The sequence below is a fragment of the Nicotiana tabacum genome, chromosome 3 (assembly GCF_000715075.1).
Source record: "Nicotiana tabacum cultivar K326 chromosome 3, ASM71507v2, whole genome shotgun sequence".
NCBI lineage: Eukaryota > Viridiplantae > Streptophyta > Magnoliopsida > Solanales > Solanaceae > Nicotiana > Nicotiana tabacum.
In genome coordinates, this window is record NC_134082.1 from 184,442,272 (window position 1) to 184,462,954 (window position 20,683).

The following is a 20,683-nucleotide window of genomic DNA, read 5'->3' on the forward strand; positions in this document are numbered from 1 at the left end:
TGTTTTTCTCACTCTTCCAAAATAAGAAATTGGTGTATGCGAATATATTGGATCTCCTACGAAGGCACCATCTTTCTGCCCAGCGGTGAGCGAAAATTCAAGGATGGCACGATTTTTACTATAGGTAAAACTTAAAAGTAGAAATTTCTTTTTACAAAAATGCAATTAATTAATTAGAAGAATGTAATATTAAAAAATGGCATACTAATCAATTTGTATTAACAAAAAATGGTTTAAAATAATTGGTATAAGGAAATTAAAATAAGGGACAAAAGTGATATTGCAAACCACAAGAGAAGTTACTATTACAAAATCAAAGTTGGAGGGAGGTCTCCGAAATTATCCCATAATATTTTTACTATTAGAAAATGAAGTTCTTATCGGCTATGGTTATAATAACGGTAAAATATTTTAAACTTGGAATGAGTTAATATTAAAAATTTAAATTAACAAAAACTAAATTTTATCCTTTAATGTTGAGAACAAATAGTTAAATTTTTGAATTAACCAATTAGCAAAAGAATCTAATACAATTTTTGATTCAAATTCATCATATTACTAAAATTATTTGTCAAGTTGACAAATCTCTGAAGGTACATAAATTTATTTTCGTAAGAAGATAAGTCATGATAAAAGAAATCAGTTAATGGATCAAACTGACTACAGTATATTAAGAGTCAAACTGATAAAAATAATTTGAAATAATAAGGATAAAATAGTAAAAGAAAATATATATTATAAATGAGTTGTTTTTTTTAATGTTCAATCCAACAAATAACAACATCTCACTATGTTCTTTTAGGAGGTATAGGGCCAAACTTTTCCGTCCCAAATCTCAAAAAGACAAAAAAGTCCAACTTTTTTTTTTTGGTTAAATGCTTAAACTTTATTTAACCAAGAAATAATATTTACATCCGCTAGTTTTTTTTTTTGACTCTAAAACTAGATTCTATCTATTACATTTTTGAACACTCTCAGCTATCACTTTCTTTTTACACATCTATCCCTCAGTTACTATACTCATTCTATATTATACTTGGATAATTCTTTAGTCTTGCTAGTTCTTTCTGCCATTTCCTTTCATTCTGTCCAGCCAGGTGCAGTTCCAGCACTATGTCTTTGATTTTCTGCCTGACTTCTATTGCTTTTCCTTGGAATCTTCTGTTGTTCTTCTCTGTTCAAACATGATACACCATGGCTGTGAACAGGAACACTAGTATTTCTCCACAGGTTCTGCTTGGATTTCTGCTTGTCAATCATTTAATCTCATCACCCCAAGTACCAATCTGATGTTTTTCATTCAGTCACTGAACAAATTTAGACCATATTGTTTTGGCATATCTGCATCCAAACCATAAATGCTCTATTGATTCTTCCTCATTTGTATCACATAATACACATTCATTGTCAACTATAGTGCCCCATCTTCTTAGCCTGTCCAGTGTGGTTAATTTTCTGTGAAGTGCTAACCAAAGAATGAATCTATGCTTTGGTATTGCTTTCGATCCTACTGTAATCTTCTTCCACCAAACCTTCTGGAACTGAGATCTCATTACAATGTATTGCTTTTTGATGTTAAACTTACCATTTCTTTGGTATTGCTCCAGCTCATTTCTTGAGTGTTTTTCCAGAAACCATTGCCTAGTGCCAAAGATTTTTTTCACTATCCAGCATGCTTGTTTAGGAGTGTCCATTACCATCACATCTTTCTCTTTGACATAATAACTATGGACTCATTGAATCCATAGTGTATTCTTTGCACTAATAGCCCATAACAATTTGCACAATGCAGCTTTGTTCCATGCATAAATGTCCGGAATATTTAAACCCCCTGCTGACAATGGCATACATATTGTGTCCCATGCTACCAATGCTCTCCTTGAAAGATCACTTTTTTCTGTCCACAGAAAGGTTCTACATACAGTAACAATCATCTTGAGTATCTTCTTTGGCAATAAAAACACTTGTGCCCAGTATGTTTGCATCTCAAATATCACAGTTTTCAGTAATTGGAGCCTTCCACTATATGATAACCACTTTGTTGTCCAGCAGTTTATCCTTGCTGTTATCTTTTCGATCAAGGGCATACACTGCTGCACTGATAGCTTTTTTGAAGAGGGTGGAACACCAAGATATCGAAATGGTAATTCACCTAAAGTAAACTTCATTTTATCCAGAATCCTCTCCTTTAATTTCTTTGTAACACCTGCAATGTATAGGGAACTTTTCTCTAGATTGGCCTTCAACCCTGATACCTCTGAGAAATGGTTGAAACTTTTCAGCATCAGTTTGATAGACACCTCATCTGCTCTGGAACAAAGAATTAAATCATCTGCAAAACAAATGTGAGTAATATTATTCCAGGCATACCTTGGATGATGATTGAAATCTGGATTGTCTTTTAACTTCTTTAGAGCTCTATTCAGATACTCCATCACAAGCACAAAATGGTAAAGAGACATGGGGTCTCCTTGCCTTATCCCTTTCTTCCCTTGGAATCTGTTTGTTAACCCTCCATTTAGGATCATAAAGTAACTAACAGTAGTTACACATACCATAATCAGCTCCACAAACTTCACAGGCATACTATACTCTATCAATATCATTCTAAGGAAAGGTCATTCAACTGAGTCATAGGCTTTCCAGATATCTATTTTGATACAATATCTTGGTGACACTCCCTTTTTATTGTACCCTTTACCATCTCATGTGCTATGATCACATTGTCTAGTATGTTCCTTCCTTCGATAAAAGCTGACTGTGATTCTCCTACAATTGAGTCTACCACCAATTTTAGTTTTGCTGTGATGATTCTTGATATGATCTTGTATATAGTTGTGCAGCATGCAATAGGTCTAAACTCTTTGACTGAGTTTGGGTGGCTACCTTTGGAATCAGTGTTAATGTTGTACAGTTAACACTCTTCAATAGCTTCCCATTGCTAAAGAATTCTAATACAGCTGTTCTGACCTCATCACCAATTGTAGATCAATATTCCTTAAAAAATTATGCAGTAAACCATCTATCCCTGGTGATTTGTCATTTGGTAACTCCTTCACTGCTTTATCTACATCTTCTCTAGTTATTTTGCAACTCAGCATCTTTTGTTGGTCCTTTGTGAGACAGTGTCCATTCCTAGCTATGTCCTAATCAATGCATGGTAGTTCAGTTGCTACACTGCCTAGTAAGTTCTGAAAGAAGCTTTTGACCTCATCTTCAATCTACTTTGGCTCTGTTACTCTTTCTCCCTGCTCATTACAAATAGAAGCAATTCTGTTTCTAGCCTGTCTATTCTTTAGCTGGGCATGAAAGAATTTTGAATTTCTGTCACCTGCTTTTATCCACACTGCTCTAGATTTTTGTCTTAACACTTGTTCATTTATTCCTTCCCATTTCTCTGCTTTCACTATCATTTCCTTTTCCTGTTCAATTAGTTGCTGATTCAGAGGATCATTATCAATCTGTCTTTGGATATTCTGTAACTTCATTCTGATTTTCTACACCTTCTTTTCTAAAGATTTCATTTCTTTATTCATCAGCCTTTCTCTATCCTGCATTCTTTGTAGTTTGGTCCATATAGAATGCATAGTATGCCCTTCAATTCTTTGGTTCCATATCTCTTGCACACTCTCTTGAAATTCCTTTTGGTATAGCAGTACATTATATAGCCTAAAAGGTTTTTTCAAGTAACTTCTTACCACCTCAGTATTTATCTCAATAGGAGAATGATCAGAAACACCTGGTACCTCATACACTGCTTCAAAGCTACTATGTTTAGTAAACCATGATGTATTCCCAAACACCCAATCATTATTATTGTATATTCTTTCTCCAGCATCTCTTTTGTTACACCACGACCACTGACACCATTTTCTATTCAATTGCCCCACTCCAATATCTTTTATACAATTCTGAAAATCTACTATCTCATTTTGATGAATAGGCTGACCATTTATTCTATCATTGACAGATAGAACACTGTTAAAGTCTCCTATCACCAACCAAGACTCTTGCATTGTATTATAAATCATCCTTAGTTGATCCCATAATTTCTTCCTTTCATGTAACTTGTTTTTGTCATACACAAAAGTAATACAACATTCAAATTGGGATCCCTTATCCTTCACTTGACAATGGATCACTTGATTAGTGACCATCAGGATGTTGACTTGCATCTTAGTATCTTTCTAGAATACCCATATTCTACCAATAGGATTTCTGTTCATCTGAAAATATCTGCCAGTCCTTTTCAAATTTTCTTTTAACTTTACTAACACTCCTAGGTTTTATATTTGTCTCAAGGCAGCCTAGTAAAGTAATTTTATTTTTCAGCAGATAGGCCTTGAGCTTTCTCTGCTTATAGGGCTTATTCAGCTGTCTTATATTCCATGCACTTATTATCATAGGGGATTTTCCTCATTGAGGTCAATCCCTTCAGTCCTTCTTACAGTGTTGCTAGGCTCTTGTATTCTCAATGTACTGCATCTGTTAGTCATTAACAGTTTTTCTATCTTATGATCATTCAGTACTTTTTTGTTGTTTATCTTCATCTTTTGCTTTCCTTTAGATCTTTGATGTGGCTGAAAATTCTCCTTTTGATTTTCACTGTTCTGATTTTCTTTATGTTCCTTCCCTTGATCATTCATATCCTTATCTTGTGCTATTGCTTTTTCCTGCATCTTTTTTTCCTGCACCTTTGTTGTTTCTCCTTGGTCCACTGTGGCTTTTACTTTCTATTGCATCTTCTTTTGTTGTTTCATTCCAGTTTGTCTATCCTATTTCTCCTCTTTGTATTTTTGTTTCTCAATTGGGACTTTTTCACAATTTACTTCATGTTTGCCTATTTGGAAGCAAGCTTCACAAAAATCTGATTTCCATTCATACTCTAGTTCTTGTTCCCTGTGTATACCCTCTTCCTCCTCAATTACTAATACATTTGGAAACTCATGTGATATATCCATTTCAATCAACATCCTAGCATATGAATTCTTTCACCTTCTTCAGTTAACCTATCAGAGCATATAGGTTTCCCAATACAGCTTGCTATTCGACCTAAATTTTTCTTTGTCCAATACTCTACTGGCAGCCCTGGGAATATCATCCAAATTGGAATATTCCTGGTTTTCTCCTTACTTATTTGGAATTTAGGTTCCCATTGCTTCATTATCATTGGTCGATTATTAAAGGTATATGGTCCTTTCTGTATAACTAGCTTCTTATCATCTTCAGATTCAAATTTGAAAACAAAATATCCATCATCATGAAGAAAAACTGTTGGAGTTGCTACAAAGTTCCACATACCATACACAAACTTAAGCATGTCTTTAAACGATGGATTTCCTCCCATTACATACCCAATTAGCGATGCCTGCCATTTCTGAATTTGCTCCTTGACTTCAATTTGATTCAGTCGAACCATCTTCACTCCATCCTTGATAATTTGGGGGTAATACTCCAATTGCATCCCCTGTCGTTGAGATCTGTTTCCTTTAATCACTTCCGCTAAGTTTATCTCTGTTCCCTCAGAATTTGGCCTCTGATTTGAGAATATAAGTTTCCTAGCTGCTTTCGCCATTTCCATCTCATTTGGTGCAGGATCTGCAGGAGTCTTAGCTATCGGAGCTGCATGTGCTTGAATTGCCACCAGCTCCTCCGATTTCTTCCTCTCTTGTCCATGTAGAACAGTTGGTGCACTCCCCATGCCTTTCATCCAATGGAACAGTTCCACCGAGTCTAGAGCTTGGGGAATCCCCGTTTCTGGTGTAACTAGTCCAGTATCGTCATCATCTGCCTTATCTTCCTCGTCTACAGTCGATTCCTTAGCTATGGAGTTCTTCTTCCTCTGTCTCGCCATCTCCACCAGTGCAAGTTAGCAGACCTTGCTTAACGTGCGCCGAGAGAGATTAGTATTACTAGCCCAAGAACTGAAATGTTAAAAAAGTCCAACTTTTAATTTGTGTTATTAAACAAATACTTGAAGAGTCGTGATAAAATTATTTTTAGGTTTTATTTTCAACTATTAGGTCACAGATATAATAATAATTTTTATTAGATATTCCTGCATAAGTTTTCATAAATCACAATAAAGCATCTGGAAACTTTTGTGAGACAATTTATTTGTTTAAGAACTAGCTAATTGAAAACAACATTCACTATTTTTATTATCTAATACTAATATTATTGTATTTTTTAAAATTATATATTTATTAATATGGCTACACGCGCAAAGCATGTATCCTAAGACTAGTAATTTTAAATATATAACAGTTCATTGGTAAAAACCTTAAAGGTTTGAACTTATAAAATTTAAATTATTTTCTTCTGCTCTTATTTACATCAATGGATTTGCCTTTTCTCAGAGATGTAAGGTTGAGTTGGAGAAAAATAAGTAGTACATTACACTTTGAAACTGTAGCAACCCTACATATGCCATTTCTTTTTTTGTCATCATTGTAAGAGTACTATATAATTTTTACCACCAAATAATAGGAATGACATCTATTATTTCAGTACATAGTAAAAGGGAGAACATCAACGTATAAATTAGACACCTCGGATTCAAACAGAAAATTTCTGTTCTCCACTTTTATATAATGATGGTGTCTGACCAACTTGCTCAGACCATTACTTGCTAACCCCATTAGCACAGGTAAACGAGTATGTGATTAATTTTGTCCATCACGAAAAAAAACTTGTGTTTTTTTTTTTTTTTTGCTTTTACTGAGATTTGTTCCCCGAACTCTGCGCATAGCGGAAGCTTAGTGTGCCGGACTGCCTTTTTTTTTTTGAGATTTTTTCCCCAACCCCCATGGTTTCCTTTTCTTATTTGTGTTTTTGGTGTGTATAAGAACAGATGGCACAGAAAACAAAAATGCAGGAGTCACACCTTACTCGTAGAGGCTGATGTTAGTTTCTCATGGCATTGCGTTACTGAGATGAATTTAATTCTTTTGTGCATTCAGATAGCTAAGAAATATGTACTTGATCAACACAATAATACTTTCAGCTTCAACTGAAACGTTTATCTTTCTATAGAAACTAAATATCCAGTGACAATCAACTTAGGGCCGCAACAGATTATATACACTCCAGCCCTGCTGCGTGCCCAAAGAAAAGAAGATGCACAACTTGGATCCATGCAAGTTTTGGTTCATATCAAAATGATGGAAGTCACCAATCCATCTCCATACCATGCCATGTGGTCATCTCAAAGGGACAACCTATGCAAAATATGGACCATAAGACTAAAGTTTACAGGAGATATTAAGGAATAGAGCTTTTCAGGGGGTAAAAATGGACAAAGAAAGAAAATGAAGACTGCAAAGAGGAGATAATTTGGATGATATATAGTAAGTTGGTGGAGTTACCGATAGGCTCATGCACTAACTATCTATGTAGAATTGGGAGAGCACATGCAAGAGAAGCATGATTTCCCTCCTTGTATACAAGATTTCCGCGCACAAAGGTTGCCAAAACTTTCCCGGCGAGTCTTGATCCCATGTATGCAGAAATACTCTGCCAATAAAGGGAAAAGAATAAGAACAGTTGAGAAATAAAAAACAGAAACAAGGAATGTCATCAACTGCTAGATGTACAGCTTTTAAATTTGATTCTGATTTCTTCATGCTAGTAGCCTCTCAGCTGACAGTCGGAGGGAATTTACTTCTATGCTCACCAGTCACCGGAACCAAGACTATTGAAAAAGAACGAACATGTTCTGTCTAAATCATAAACTTTATGTAATGCATACAAAACCGTTAACATTTTTCCTAGTCAATCATGTTTATTATGATTCTAAATTTCTGCACACAAATCAGGTATGAGAAACTACTTTGAATTACTAGTTTTCATGGAAATAACATGTGCAAGAATACGTACAGGATGCTTGATATGTACAGGGTAGCCATTATCCAGGTCAAACTCAACATCTGGCTCCCAGACAACTATATCTGCTTGGTTCCCTATAGCAATTGCCCCCTGCACGAGAACTGTAATCAAATACCAGCTACAAAGTAATGGAAGTATCATAATGAATTTACATCAACTAAAAGCTGCAACACTTCCAAAATTAGTATGGGTCATAAAGTGGACATAAAAGTAGCCTTATCTTACATCATTTTCCCCCCAAAATCCAAAGCAAATTAACACATTGAACTTGGTTAATGCTGAAGCATACAGTAGATGCAAATGTTTTGAAATACTTCTGTACGATACCTTAGTAGTTAGACCAGCAAGTTTAGCAGGCTTCTCACTCCACCAGGAAGCTAATTGCTCAAATGTTATTCCATATTTACGTCCATATGTCCATGTCGCGGGAAGAACAAACTGCATAAACAGTAACACATTATAGTATTCCAAATTGGCTATGAAACAGTATGTGTGACAATGACGTCAAATATGCATTACTAGGAATGCCCCTTCGGCAACATCCAATAAAAAACATTACTAGGAAGTTCCTCTGCAGGTATGCATGGAACACCACCGACTACCTACTGTAGGTTAATTTACAAACACAATAAGAATTCCTGCACTAACTATGCGGAAAGTCACTCTTTATCCAATAACTAATAGGCCTAAGATAGTGTATGCTCATAAATATGTTTTCTCGTGTTCACTGGGTAAAAAGTTATATCTCTAACCCTAGATTGGCAAAACGGACCTAAATGGACTTCTGAAATTTACAGAAACAAAGAGTAACTAAGATGATATAGCTGTTCTAATAGGAAATTTTGGAAGAGTAAGGAGTAGAAGCTACATAAGAAAACCCATCTCTTAGAGATTTTTGAAAATGTTTAACTGGTGTGCTGTAGACGTCGTTTACATCAGTGCCATCCATCCATATCCATGTAAGCTTTTCAATTACACAAGACTTTCGAGCTAATCCTATTTAAATTGAGATGGTTATAGCTGCATTATTTCTAATCACGCTACTAGTAAATGTTTACCTGTAAAGAGGATATGCCACCCCATGCTTTCAAGAAGTCACCCTCATCTAAGAGTTTCATTTCTGGCACCGCAGGGGAGTGGTCAGAACTTAACATGTCAATATCTCCTTCCTGAAATGCACACAAAACAAAAATGAAGGAAATTCTTTGAAAGAAGAATTTTGGGAAGTGACTATACTAGTAACAGACTTTGGAATCAACTATACCAGTAAAGCATCCCATAGTTTTTCTTTATTGGCTGCATCACGGATGGGTGGAGCACACTTAAAACGAGTATCTCCATCAGGAATATCTTCAGCTGCAAAAGCGAGATAATGGGGGCAAGTTTCAACAGTGATACTATCACCCCTTTGTTTGGCTTCCTATGAAAATCCCAAAAAACAAAAAGATGTTTTCAGTAAAATGATAATGTAAAATATCCCAACAGCAATGATGGGGCTTCCCCTGTTCTTAACAAAAATAGTCCACCACAAAGGGTGCAAAGACAAGAAATGGCGAGTATATAAATGAATAATGAAAGAAGCCAAGATGTGAAAGAAATGTTTTGCTACCTTAATGAGGTTTAGTGAAGTTCTAGCATCAGACAGATGAACAATATGGAGATGAGCTCCTTCAGCAGAACCACCAGCCCTTGTCTCTTTTGTCAATGTTATGAGCTGATTGATAGCTGCCTCTTCCCTATTAAAGAACAAAGATTTTCAAAAGGTAATACAACATGAAAAACAATAGAAAATAGAGGGTGTAAGATTTAATTGGGAGCAGATCTTATAAACAGCTTAATGAAGTAGTGCACTGCATATGTGTAACGATATGCAAGGAGAGCAAGATAGAAGAAAGAGAAAGCATAGTGAGAGAGGAACCTTTTGACCAAATTAAAAATATTAAAGTATGCATCAGCTGAAAGTAAAGCAAGAAATGTTTGTCACGCCTCTTAGAAATACATACAGACTTGTTAGGATGTCACACAACTGGAAACACAAGAAGAATGACATGTTACCCAACAAAATTCTACTCTAGATTTGAGCATATGATAAAAGGTAAATTATTTACATCGAAGCAGGCCTGGTCTTAAGATATGTAGAGTATGATCTAGCATTGTCGGCCCCATCCTCCGGTTCCAGTTTCCCATCATGATCTAGTAGCACTTCGGCATGAACAAGCAAGGGTCTTCTGTATCGAGCCAGAGTAGGGAGTGCTTCCTGTGCAGTAGTAAGAATTGAATCACAAGAAATTTAGTAGACGCGGCAGAAGAGAAAAGTGATCACACAGAAGAAAGTCTAATACACTCTGTCCGAATGACATCCCGCAAAGGCATATCTACGTAGTTACTGTAGAATGATCGGCAAAAACAAAGAGGAAAACGAAATTGAGATTCTGTACCTTAATGTGGGCTGAAGTTGTCATGGGAAAGTCATTGATGCCTGATGGCACCATAAAAGACTGCAGAGAAAAGCAAAATATATCCAATCAGACATGTGACTCAATAATTGACATAGCATAGTAGAGTGCTACAAACAATGCCCAAAATGATTTCTCCAATGTCAAAGACACATTGTCAATTTGTAAGGTAATAGTTGGAAAGTTAATGAGCTTTATCCAGAAATCTTGTGTTTAGTATATTTGATCTTTGCTTGACTTCCTGACAGCCATGATATCAAAAATTGAAAAGGTACATAATATATGCTCAATCCGAGCTCTAGTGCATGTATGTTGCTGGATTACCTTCAAACCAAGAACTCCAGCATCTAGAAGTCTTTCCAGTGAAGTTACATTTTCTGCATTTTCTGGAACCAAACCTCCCCAGAAACCTGTGAATACAGTAAGTAACGTCACATTTTAACATCTATCTACCAAGAATATAGCTTTGTATTTCGTAACATACCAACATCCACATAGACCCTCCCTTCTGCAGCCTGGACCTGCCAAAAGAACAGTAAACCTGATTATATGTTGTTCATTATGACTACACCTACATGAATCTAGGAACTTCTGCTCAGCAATTTATATGTTCATTAGTTTGAATACAAAAGAATCCTTACAAATGTGCCATATAAACTAGCCAGCTGAACTCAACAAAAGGAAAACCCAGGAGCTAATAATCACACAAGATAGTTTTCCTTTGATAAGCTAGAAATATTAACCCTGTCAAAATTTTCTGCAAAATATATCAAACATCTACCTGATATATGCTTACCTTAAGTTTTAAAGCTTCTTCAGAAACAGTTGATGGAGCACTATTAAGAGGCATGTCAATTAATGTGGTTACTCCACCTGGAAAGAACATAGAAATATGAAACACGATCATCAGGTTCCCAAATAGTTTTAAGTTACATATGAAGTGCTTGAAATTTGAATCCACATACCCGCAGCTGCTGCTTTTGTTCCTGAAGGAAATCCTTCCCATTCTGTTCTTCCAGGATCATCAAGATGGGCATGCCTACAACGAACAAATTAATAATTAGATACAAGGCTAGCTTTATGAGTTAAACCATATCGTATAGTTTTGATATAGGCCAAGGAAGCACAAACTATGCTCAAGTATTAAAAATCTAGTAGAACTAAGTGCATAGTCGTTTGCAATTTTTTGCTAAATTTTCTAAATCGGCTTTAAAGTTCTCCATGGCAGGAGACATAAATTAAAAAAACCAACATAGGCATAACTAACATAAGGAGAGAGATTTATCGTACACATCAATAAAACCCGGCATGATCACAGCCTCCCCATAATTGACAACTGTGGTAAACCAAGAATTGACATGCCAATTCTCTTCAGCAACAATAGATATAATTCTTCCTTGCTTTATCTCAACTGTTTGTTTCAAATTCAGAATAAACAGTTTGTCATCAGGAATCAGTTCAAGTTGCTGATAAGAGAACTAACAACAATTGAAGGTATAGTTCTCAGATACAGCATAACTTTCATCTTCGTAATCTGTAGGTACCAGTCATCACCCTATATATAAAATTCCATATCTATTTCCCAGAAATCAAGGAAATTTAAAACTTAGTTCAACAAACCTGCACCAGAGATTGTCCCATTTGGAGTCACAACATGTTTGCTGGCTATCCAATAGTGATTATGAGGCAGAAGGCTGCAGTCACTTGAGGGAAGCTGAGGTATAAAACCATAAACTTTCTTGAGGATCATTCAGAAGTTATAGAACAAAAAAGCAGTACCTGAGGACAGCATGATTTGATGATATATAAACTGGAAAAAGCACAAGTACATAGCTATTTTACAAGTATTATGCTCTAAAAGAGAAAATCATAACTAACAACTGAAATGAATAACCATTTGGAAAGGACCAAAAAGCATATCCTTGCTTCAAAGGTTCATATATACTGCATGCTGACATTTGACCAGCTTTTTAATTTATTCAGATGATTTACCCACTCAATGATTTCTCTTTTGATTCTTCTATGTTTAGTAGTAAAATAAAGGAGGTTCAAACATAGAATCCGTTCCCTAGTTCTAACAGCAATTTTTTTCCCATCAGCCCTTCCATAATAGCCGTGGAAACATCCTCATCCTCTTGCAGAAATGTAGGATAAGAATGCGTACAATAGACCCTTGTCGGTCCAGCCCTTTCCCGAACCCCACGCATAGCGATAGCTTAGTGCAGGGCTGTCCTTCCATAATCTAACCCAACATGCAAGACGGACATCCAGATCTACAGTACCTAAGCATTTCACATGCAATAGCTTCATACAGAAGCTTTTTTTAATGAGTACTTGATGAAGAGGCTTCTGGAAATTGTTTTAAAAAGGCAAAAAGATGCTGAATTTAGATTCTATCATCAAATCTCTTTTGCTTATCTTCAAATGAATACTGACAGGTTACAGCCACCTTAAACAGAGACCCCTTAATGGGAAAGATTCTCTCCACAAATAGACTATCCAAAGACAAAAACACACACAATTACATATCTCATTGTAACGCCATATAGATTTCACTGTGTTTTATGTGGGTGTTAAGCAAGATTGAATTTTTTCCTCATTTCTGATGGTAAGTAACAAATAGATTTTTTTTTTGTTTATAGATTTTGTTTTATCATCCTCACCTCCCCACACACAATCCAAGAAAAAAACAGGCATTACCACCATTGATATAATATACATATAGCAAGAAAATGAGATGGGAAAAACCAGCATAAAAATCAGACCTTTTTAGAGAAATCAAAATAGAACAGGAAAGAAAGGAGAAGTGGTAAGAGAGTCAAAAGCCCCCTCTTTCCTGATTCCATTTTTCTCTGCTTTGCTATCCCTCTTTTTTCTCAGCCTTTCTCTATGAACTCTGCACATTAATGGCTTCCACTTATACTACCCAAACTTGTTTTTTTTTTTCATTTTTGGTTAGAATTTTATGCTTTTTGGTGACGTGGAAAAGATGACCAACCAATAGCACACATTTCCACCTTGTATGGAAAGTTGAAACAATAACTACAAAACCAAGAAAATTACAAAAAATGAAATAACAATGGGCGGCTCAGAGGACTCCTCGACCAAGAATCAGGAATCTGTTTATACTTTATACTGCCCATAATGCCCACTAGCTCTGTCACTCACTTGCATTGCCTACCAATAGAATAGAGTACCAAATGGCAAAATAATCTCAATAATCCTCCATATAATAAAACTATATTTGGTTAGAGAAATTAAAAAAATAACTCTCATAAGAGAAAAAAATCCACATTAAGTTATGCGAGAATTCATATGCATTATATTATGCATGATATAATATGGTATAATAATACGGGAATTGAAGTGACAAAAATATTCTTCATATATTCTTGTATTATTAATCTATACATTATATTTCCTGCATGCGTAGTAAGATTAATTAAGATAACCAGACAATCGTTAAATTATGGCGGATCTGCTTGGTTCGAGAATCAAGATATTTGATTTAAAATAGAATAATTAAGGAATCAACTAGATTGATGTTCGCTTTTAATGTGTACTAGTACAAACATGCTTTGACCTGCCTTAGTACAAACATGCTTTGACCTGCTAGCTTGCATGATTTGGTAAAAAATACATAAATAAGAAAAAAGGTTTAGAATTATTTTCAAAAAGAGTGCGCCCACTGGTATCCAGCTATAATACTATTTGATTTGTGAGGGGATTGAAAGTAACGTGAGAAATTTATGGGACCGCTCAAAGAAATCAAATTAAGCTATTGTTGAGTACGGACTGCTGAGTAGCAAAAATTGATTCATATTTACGTATATAATAAATCAATAAATATATTATTTATTTATACAATTATGGTTAAATAATTATGTAATAGTTTCTAGTCTTTGAATGTTGCTGGTTGGTGGTCATAATTGTCAACAACAATAACATACTCAGTCAAGTGAGGTTTGGCGCAGATAAAGTTACTTTTTACTTTGTGATAGCATTAAATTCAAGGATATCGATACATCAATCCTGTCAAGCGAATTAATCATATTAAATTAAACAAATCACAAAAAGAGATTGCCACAAGGGGTTGATGGTCACATATCTTTGATTAAAAAGTCTTGAATAAATCTCGCGATTGACCCTTCAAGTTGTTGTTTTGGATATAATACCAATAAACAAATGCAGAGGCAGAGCCGATTTTAATTTTATGTGATTTAAATTTTAGAACGATGACTTTAAGTGTTAATAAGCATTCCCTCCACTCCACTTTAAGTTATTTTTTAGTTTTTTTTGTAGTCCATAATATTTAATTTTTTCAGATATAAAAAAAATTAACTTATTTTTTCCAAAGTTGTTCTTGAAGTAAAGAACCTAGGAGTATTTTGTTATATTTTTAACGAGCAAAATAAGGTTAATATGGTTAATTTCATTGTTAATCTATATTATATTAAAAGGAGAGTAGTATGCATTGTGGCTAAGCCAAGTGGCAGATTAAAATGAAGCTACTTGGTAGTTGTAAGACAACATTAATAATTAAAAATTATAAATAGAAACATAACTAATGGAAGTAGTTGATTTAATCTTATATATACTCTAAATAGATCTTAGACAAATCTAATCTATATATCTATATTTATATGTAGAAATATTTGGAAGGATAAGACTTATTTGATTTTTGAAAAGAGAAAGTATTTTAAATAATTACGAATAAAATTTGCATTGTGGTTAAGTCAAGTGACAAACTACTGTAAAACCACTTGAATATTTAGGATAATGTTAATACTAATACTTGATTTAAATTTTTTTTTTTTTGAATTTGTATGAAAAGACGGTGAATATTTTTGTAAAGATATTGTCTGCCCCTTAATTAATAAGATTTAAAAAATAAATAAATTGAAAGATAAAAACAATGCCTCTATCTTAATTAATTATAAAGATAAGAGTATAGGTATTATAAAAAATATGATAAATTTAAACATTAATATGAACAATAGAATAAAAGAATAAAGATAAATAAAAAAATTTACTACAAGAAAACAAACATATTTTTATTTATAATGTATTACAGTCAGACCCTCTATAACATCATCCCTATATAATAACACTTCACTATAAAAGCAAGCTTCTTCCGGAACCAATTTTCATGTTATGTTATAATATATGTACTCTATAACAGCATTTCTCTATAACATTCAAAAATATTCGGAACAAACGAGGTTGTTATAAAGAGGTTTGACTGTATAATGGAAGTAACAGACAAGAATATGATAATTTTAAGTTATGGGTAATGCAATAAGGACAAGAAATTATGGGTAATTTTAAGAGATTTGAGAAATTTCTGCTTTTTTATTGACATTTATTTAATAATTATATATAACTTTTATCTGAAAGATTAATATTTTAAAGTTATTTGTACATAAATCAAATAACTCAAATTAGAGATTTGTGTCTGTGCATCGCACGAGTACTAATACTAGTTAATATTAAAAAGTGAATTCATTAATATGTGTAAAAAGAGTCAAAAAATCACTTAAAATGGACCGGAAAGAGTAATAATAAGATTCCAAATTTAATATTTTTACGTATTTAATAAATTTCTAAATACAAATCGACTATTGAGCAAAACTATCCGGTTTGACCGAACCCGACTACTAACTCTTCTCCCGAAGAGTCTGAAACTTTTCTAATGCCTTTTTGGGCAAAAAATACATTTCTACTACTAAAAAAAGTTACATAAATAACTAAAATGCAGTACTATAATGTGTATTATTAAAAATTATTTTTTTTAAGGAAAACACAGTATAATACTGCGTTTTCCTTAAATTCAGTATTGTACTGCGCTTCCCTATTAATATTGGGCCCACTTATATTTAATTAAAGGAAAACGCAATACAATACTGTGTTTAAGGAAAACGCAGTATTATACTGCGTTTTCCTTTAATAAAATAAAGCCCTTCTTCTTCCCCAAGACAACGACAGAACGTTATCTCCATTAAAAAACACCCCTGCTCCACTACTGGTCCCCCCTCCCCTCGTCAAATAAAAAAAATGGGCCCCACCCGTCACCCAAAAGGCAAAGAGTGTAGGTCCCGCACACAAGACAAGCTTTGGATTCCTTCATTCGGGTGCAAAATTCGATTTGAATCAATTTCAACAAACTTAAATCGAGGTATTTCAATTTTGTTTATGTCGAAACTCGTATAGTACAAGCATATTTGTATTGTTGAATATGTTTCCATGTTAATTTGTGTTATGTTTGTGTTTAAATTTGTATCTTATTTATACCCGGATTGATTCAACAACCGTGCTAGGGTTAAAGTGTTGTAGTGCGGCCATGTACCTGGGCAGATTTGAAAAAGACTTATCCCAGTCGCCATAAATAAGTTCAAATGCACGTTTGCGACCGAGATATGCCTTTCTTATGGTTATAGTACAACCATACTCTTGGTGGACGGCTGTAATACACTCTTTAATCTTGAACCTAATGGACACTTCCAAATATGGAATCAAGACAAGAGAAATCAAGTCCACATCCAGGTTGAAGTGATTCTCATTGAATGTGTCCATTTCACATCTGTGGGTGCTAATAAATTTACCCACTTTTCACAAACCTGATTTCTTCTTGCTGGCACGCAACATCCAGTGACAACCCATAAAGTCTCTACGGCATACAACCTTGTATACCTCCGTAGTTGAGTCACTTACTATCATCTCACGACACTCTCTTATACTGTAGATTTTTACAGCCCTAATTAGGCGAGCTTTGTGGGGAAATACATACCCTTTGTCAAAACAAATGGTTTAGACTCATCCCACATCGCTGACCGAATTTCGTCATCATCCCTTGTGAGGGAATCCACGTTCGGCATACTTGGCAAATTATCAAGGTAGGGAATATTACGCTCATGAAATGGCACGTGAGACTCGTACACTCTTGGTCTAGCGGGAGGTGGAGGAACATGCTCCCTCGTCAGCTCAGGTTCAATATTCACTTCCTCCTCATCATCACCCTCATCATGGAAGGGTGTGTCATCTCCAGACGTTTCGCATTGTTATCATAATCACTATCATCTTCCTGACTTTGCGCATCTGCCAACTCACGAGTGAATACGTTGTCTATGGGCAACTGTGTGAGGTTAGGAACATCAAGAAGCTCATTTTCACTTCACAAAAAGAACAAACTGATAAGTTACCCAACTAGATAAATACTTTAGAAATAGATATATCACTTTACTTACAAGTCGTACTGTCTTGACGTTTCATGATGGATATTTTCTTGTTGGTGATGACTTCCGGATGGACCACCGTGGTCCAATACTCCAGAACTACGCATATTCCAACTAGGGGCGGGGTCATAACTTGTAAAATTCATATCCGGACGGTACTCCCTATGAAAAATATGAGTGTTAATACAAATCCAATTCAAACATAAAATAAACATCGCTAAAGCGTAGAAAAATTGAAGTTTACCAGTTGTCTTGTAGATTATATAAAGTCGAAAAATTATTTTATGGTTGCTCATTCGCCGGTGGTGACAAGTTTAAATCAAGGCAAGCTCTTTCATCGGCAATCTGTCCGGCAAAAACTGCTCCAGAATTATCACCCGATGACTGAGGGGTATCCCTACTATGTACGCCCTCATTATTGGGAACGTCTTCCACCCTGACGTACATTTCCAACAATTTTATTACAATAAATTCCCTGTATTTATCCGAAAATCGCAAAAAATTTCTAAGAGTTTCATTATCTTCGATGTTAAACTCAAAGTAATAAGCAAACCCCTACGGAGTCACTGAATACGGAAATCTACCGGATACTTTAAGGTTAACTGAACGCTTCCTCTGACTCATTTTTTTTACGTAACAACGATACCAATTTATCGTACTCCATTGTAAGCGGCAATTTAATAAGACACTGTGGAGGTGAGCTATACCTCACAGAGTTATTCTCCAGCACAACCTCACCCCCCTCCCCAATATAATGAAACCCTTATTTTTGGCTCTTCATACATTGTAAACAAATGATTGATAAAAAGAAGAGAGAAGTATGAACGGAAGTTTGAAGGAAAGTATTGAATGGATTTTCATAAAATTCAAACGCCTTTAAATAAGTTTGAGGTGTAGAATTTTTTTATGTAAAATGCAGTACAATACCACATTTTATGTATTTGAATTATTGGTATGTTAGTTATCTGCAGAACACTTATTGGTGGGCCCAAAATTTAAAGCAAAACACAGTATAATACTGTGTTTTCCTTAAATGCAGTATTGTACTGCATTTTGCATTAAAAAAAATATTCCCAGCAGGTTCTGAAGAAGTGGGCCCAATATTAAAAGGGAAACGCAGTACAATACTGCGTTTTCCTTAAAAAAAATTAATTTTTTAATAATACACAGTATAGTACTGCATTTTACTTTAACGGCTAACTTTTTGGTAAAGTAAAACGCAGTAGTATACTGCATTTTAGTTATTTATGTAACTTTTTTATTAGTAGTAGGAATGTATTTTTTGTCCAAAAAGGCATTAGAAAAGTTTCGGACTCTTCTCCCCGAAGAAATGACCAATTGATAGTGAAGGTTACCAAGAGATTCCCAAAGGGGGTCCACGTGAACTTTTTGAATACTTATATTTTTTCCTAATTTTGTATTAGATGCAATATGTGTGGTCTCTTTTTCCTCCTTATCTTCTGGAAGATTCATTAGAGATTCACTAATTAATTTACATACGAAAAGTAGATTTAGTGCAAGAATGCTTTGACTTGCTTTCATCTAGAAAAAACTAAGACGACAAAAATGTACCATGAATTATTTTTCAAAAAGTTGTGTCTAATTATAGTTTTTCAGTCAAGTGACGTGAGAAAATAGAAGAGCTTTCTTTTTATTTTTTTAATTTACTTTTCGGCCTTTGTACAATATATGCTAAACAATGGACCACTCACATTATAATTTATTTAATTCAATTTAGTCCATGCACTTACACAACTTTTTGGGTTAAAACTACAATTTTATTTTAATGTTGTCTTTGCATATATTTTTAGTGTAAACGATGAGACATATAATAAAAGGAAAGATAAAAAAAATAACTTTTGATACCATCAATCTTGTCAACTGATACGAGTTGAAGAGTGCACAGCTTCTGGAGGTTGTACGTTAAGCTTAAAAGATATGATGCAACAGTTAAGTTAGTTAACTTAGAGGATTGGAACCAAGTTTTGAGTTGTTCACTTAGGTCCCTTTATAATTATTTATAGTTATCAGTAAATCTACATTGACCCCAACAATAGTGAAATACGACATAGAAACATGAGACAACTGTAGATTCCTTTTTTCTTCTTTCCTATATAAGCAATGTACTGAGTCTCTTTTATTCAAGAAATTAAAACCCTATCTCTTTTTATTCTGTGTTTTCCTTTTAGCAGATTTTCTTTCATTTTTCCTTCTTTGAATTATTGTTCCATTGTCGTTCATATCAGTGGTATCAGAGCAGATCTCGGGCTCTATGGAATCCATGACGACTGAAATGAATAAAGTCATCAATGCCTTGCAAAAAATCTCCATGGAAGTGCCAAGCTTTGCTGCTCGACAAGAACAGCTGGAAGTTGCACAAGAACAATACAATCGAAATCACGAAGAAGCTTTGAGGGAGCTTAGATAGGTACTGAATGAGGTAATACATGGGGCAGAAGACCGAAAAGAGGAAAAAACTTAGCTCTCAGCGACCTAGGGCAACATGGAGATGAGATCTATTCTCCTCATGATAAATTCTTTGACCTAGGTGAGCTTGCAACTCCCAGCTCCTTTGGAATTAGTAGCACTGCTGTAAATGTCTCCCATTCCCCAGCTATTACACAAATTAATTCTCTAGGCCCAAACACTATACCGACTGAAGCTCTTGCAGCTTCAGTAACACCAATTAGCCACACTTCTATAGCTCCAGGCTCCAAAATTCACCCCAACTCCAGTAGAACACCAATGGTACCCCAACCCCTTGTACCACCTTCCATGTTTTATACCCAAAGACTACAGAATTTCCAATCACCTTACCCTAGAGCTGCAACATTTCAACCACAACACTTGAACACTCTACATACCCAAGACATTAGCTATCTTGTCACTCAACAGCTGAGCCAAGGGTCACCAGTAGGACTGCACCTCCTACACTCTATTTTACCAAACATAACCATACCCCACTGCCTATTAATCTCAGAACACACATATACCACCTCCCTTATACCACCAAATTCCCTATAAAGTAACCCTTCTTCACTACCAGAACACTCTTGTTACCCATCAGCACCAACATATTGATAACTAGGGATTTTAACGTGTTTCATG

The 20,683-nt window shown here is 34.9% G+C and overlaps 2 protein-coding genes across 3 annotated transcripts; both read right to left on the reverse strand.

Annotated features, from left to right (window-relative positions):
- Positions 1–3,497: 3,497 nt before the first annotated feature.
- On the reverse strand, positions 3,498–4,175 carry LOC142178417 (uncharacterized). The gene has a single exon (XM_075247799.1). It carries the CDS (start codon positions 4,173–4,175, stop codon positions 3,498–3,500), a length of 678 nt encoding a protein of 225 aa, XP_075103900.1.
- Positions 4,176–6,931: 2,756 nt separating this feature from the next.
- On the reverse strand, positions 6,932–13,450 carry LOC107782531 (allantoinase). Of its 2 annotated transcripts, none has more exons than XM_016603413.2 (16): positions 13,109–13,450; positions 11,964–12,057; positions 11,634–11,754; positions 11,309–11,382; positions 11,140–11,216; positions 10,828–10,864; positions 10,668–10,753; positions 10,326–10,385; positions 9,996–10,144; positions 9,497–9,623; positions 9,152–9,307; positions 8,946–9,056; positions 8,215–8,325; positions 7,879–7,977; positions 7,368–7,515; positions 6,932–7,220 (listed from the first exon to the last, which is right to left on the reverse strand). In XM_016603413.2, the coding sequence occupies exons 1-15, from the start codon at positions 13,187–13,189 to the stop codon at positions 7,387–7,389; spliced, it is 1,512 nt and encodes a 503-aa protein (XP_016458899.1). In that variant the 5' UTR covers positions 13,190–13,450; the 3' UTR covers positions 6,932–7,220; positions 7,368–7,386. The 2 variants fall into 2 exon arrangements, with proteins under 2 accessions (XP_016458899.1, XP_016458900.1); XM_016603414.2 differs by having other exon boundaries at positions 11,964–12,122; positions 13,109–13,243.
- Between the last annotated feature and the right edge of the window lie 7,233 nt (positions 13,451–20,683).

What these genes read in the sequence shown, in the direction of transcription:
- LOC107782531 (XM_016603413.2), bottom strand. Translation starts at nt 13,189, where the DNA reads ATGGAATCAGGAAAGAGGGGGCTTTTGACTCTCTTACCACTTCTCCTT. An exon ending in AAGAAGCTTTAAAACTTAAG is followed by an intron (nt 10,865 to 11,139) that starts GTAAGCATATAT and finishes TTCTTTTGGCAG; the next exon opens with GTCCAGGCTGCAGAAGGGAG. An exon ending in TTGCTGGTCTAACTACTAAG is followed by an intron (nt 7,978 to 8,214) that starts GTATCGTACAGA and finishes GTTCTCGTGCAG; the next exon opens with GGGGCAATTGCTATAGGGAA.
- LOC142178417 (XM_075247799.1), bottom strand. Translation starts at nt 4,175, where the DNA reads ATGCAAGTCAACATCCTGATGGTCACTAATCAAGTGATCCATTGTCAA.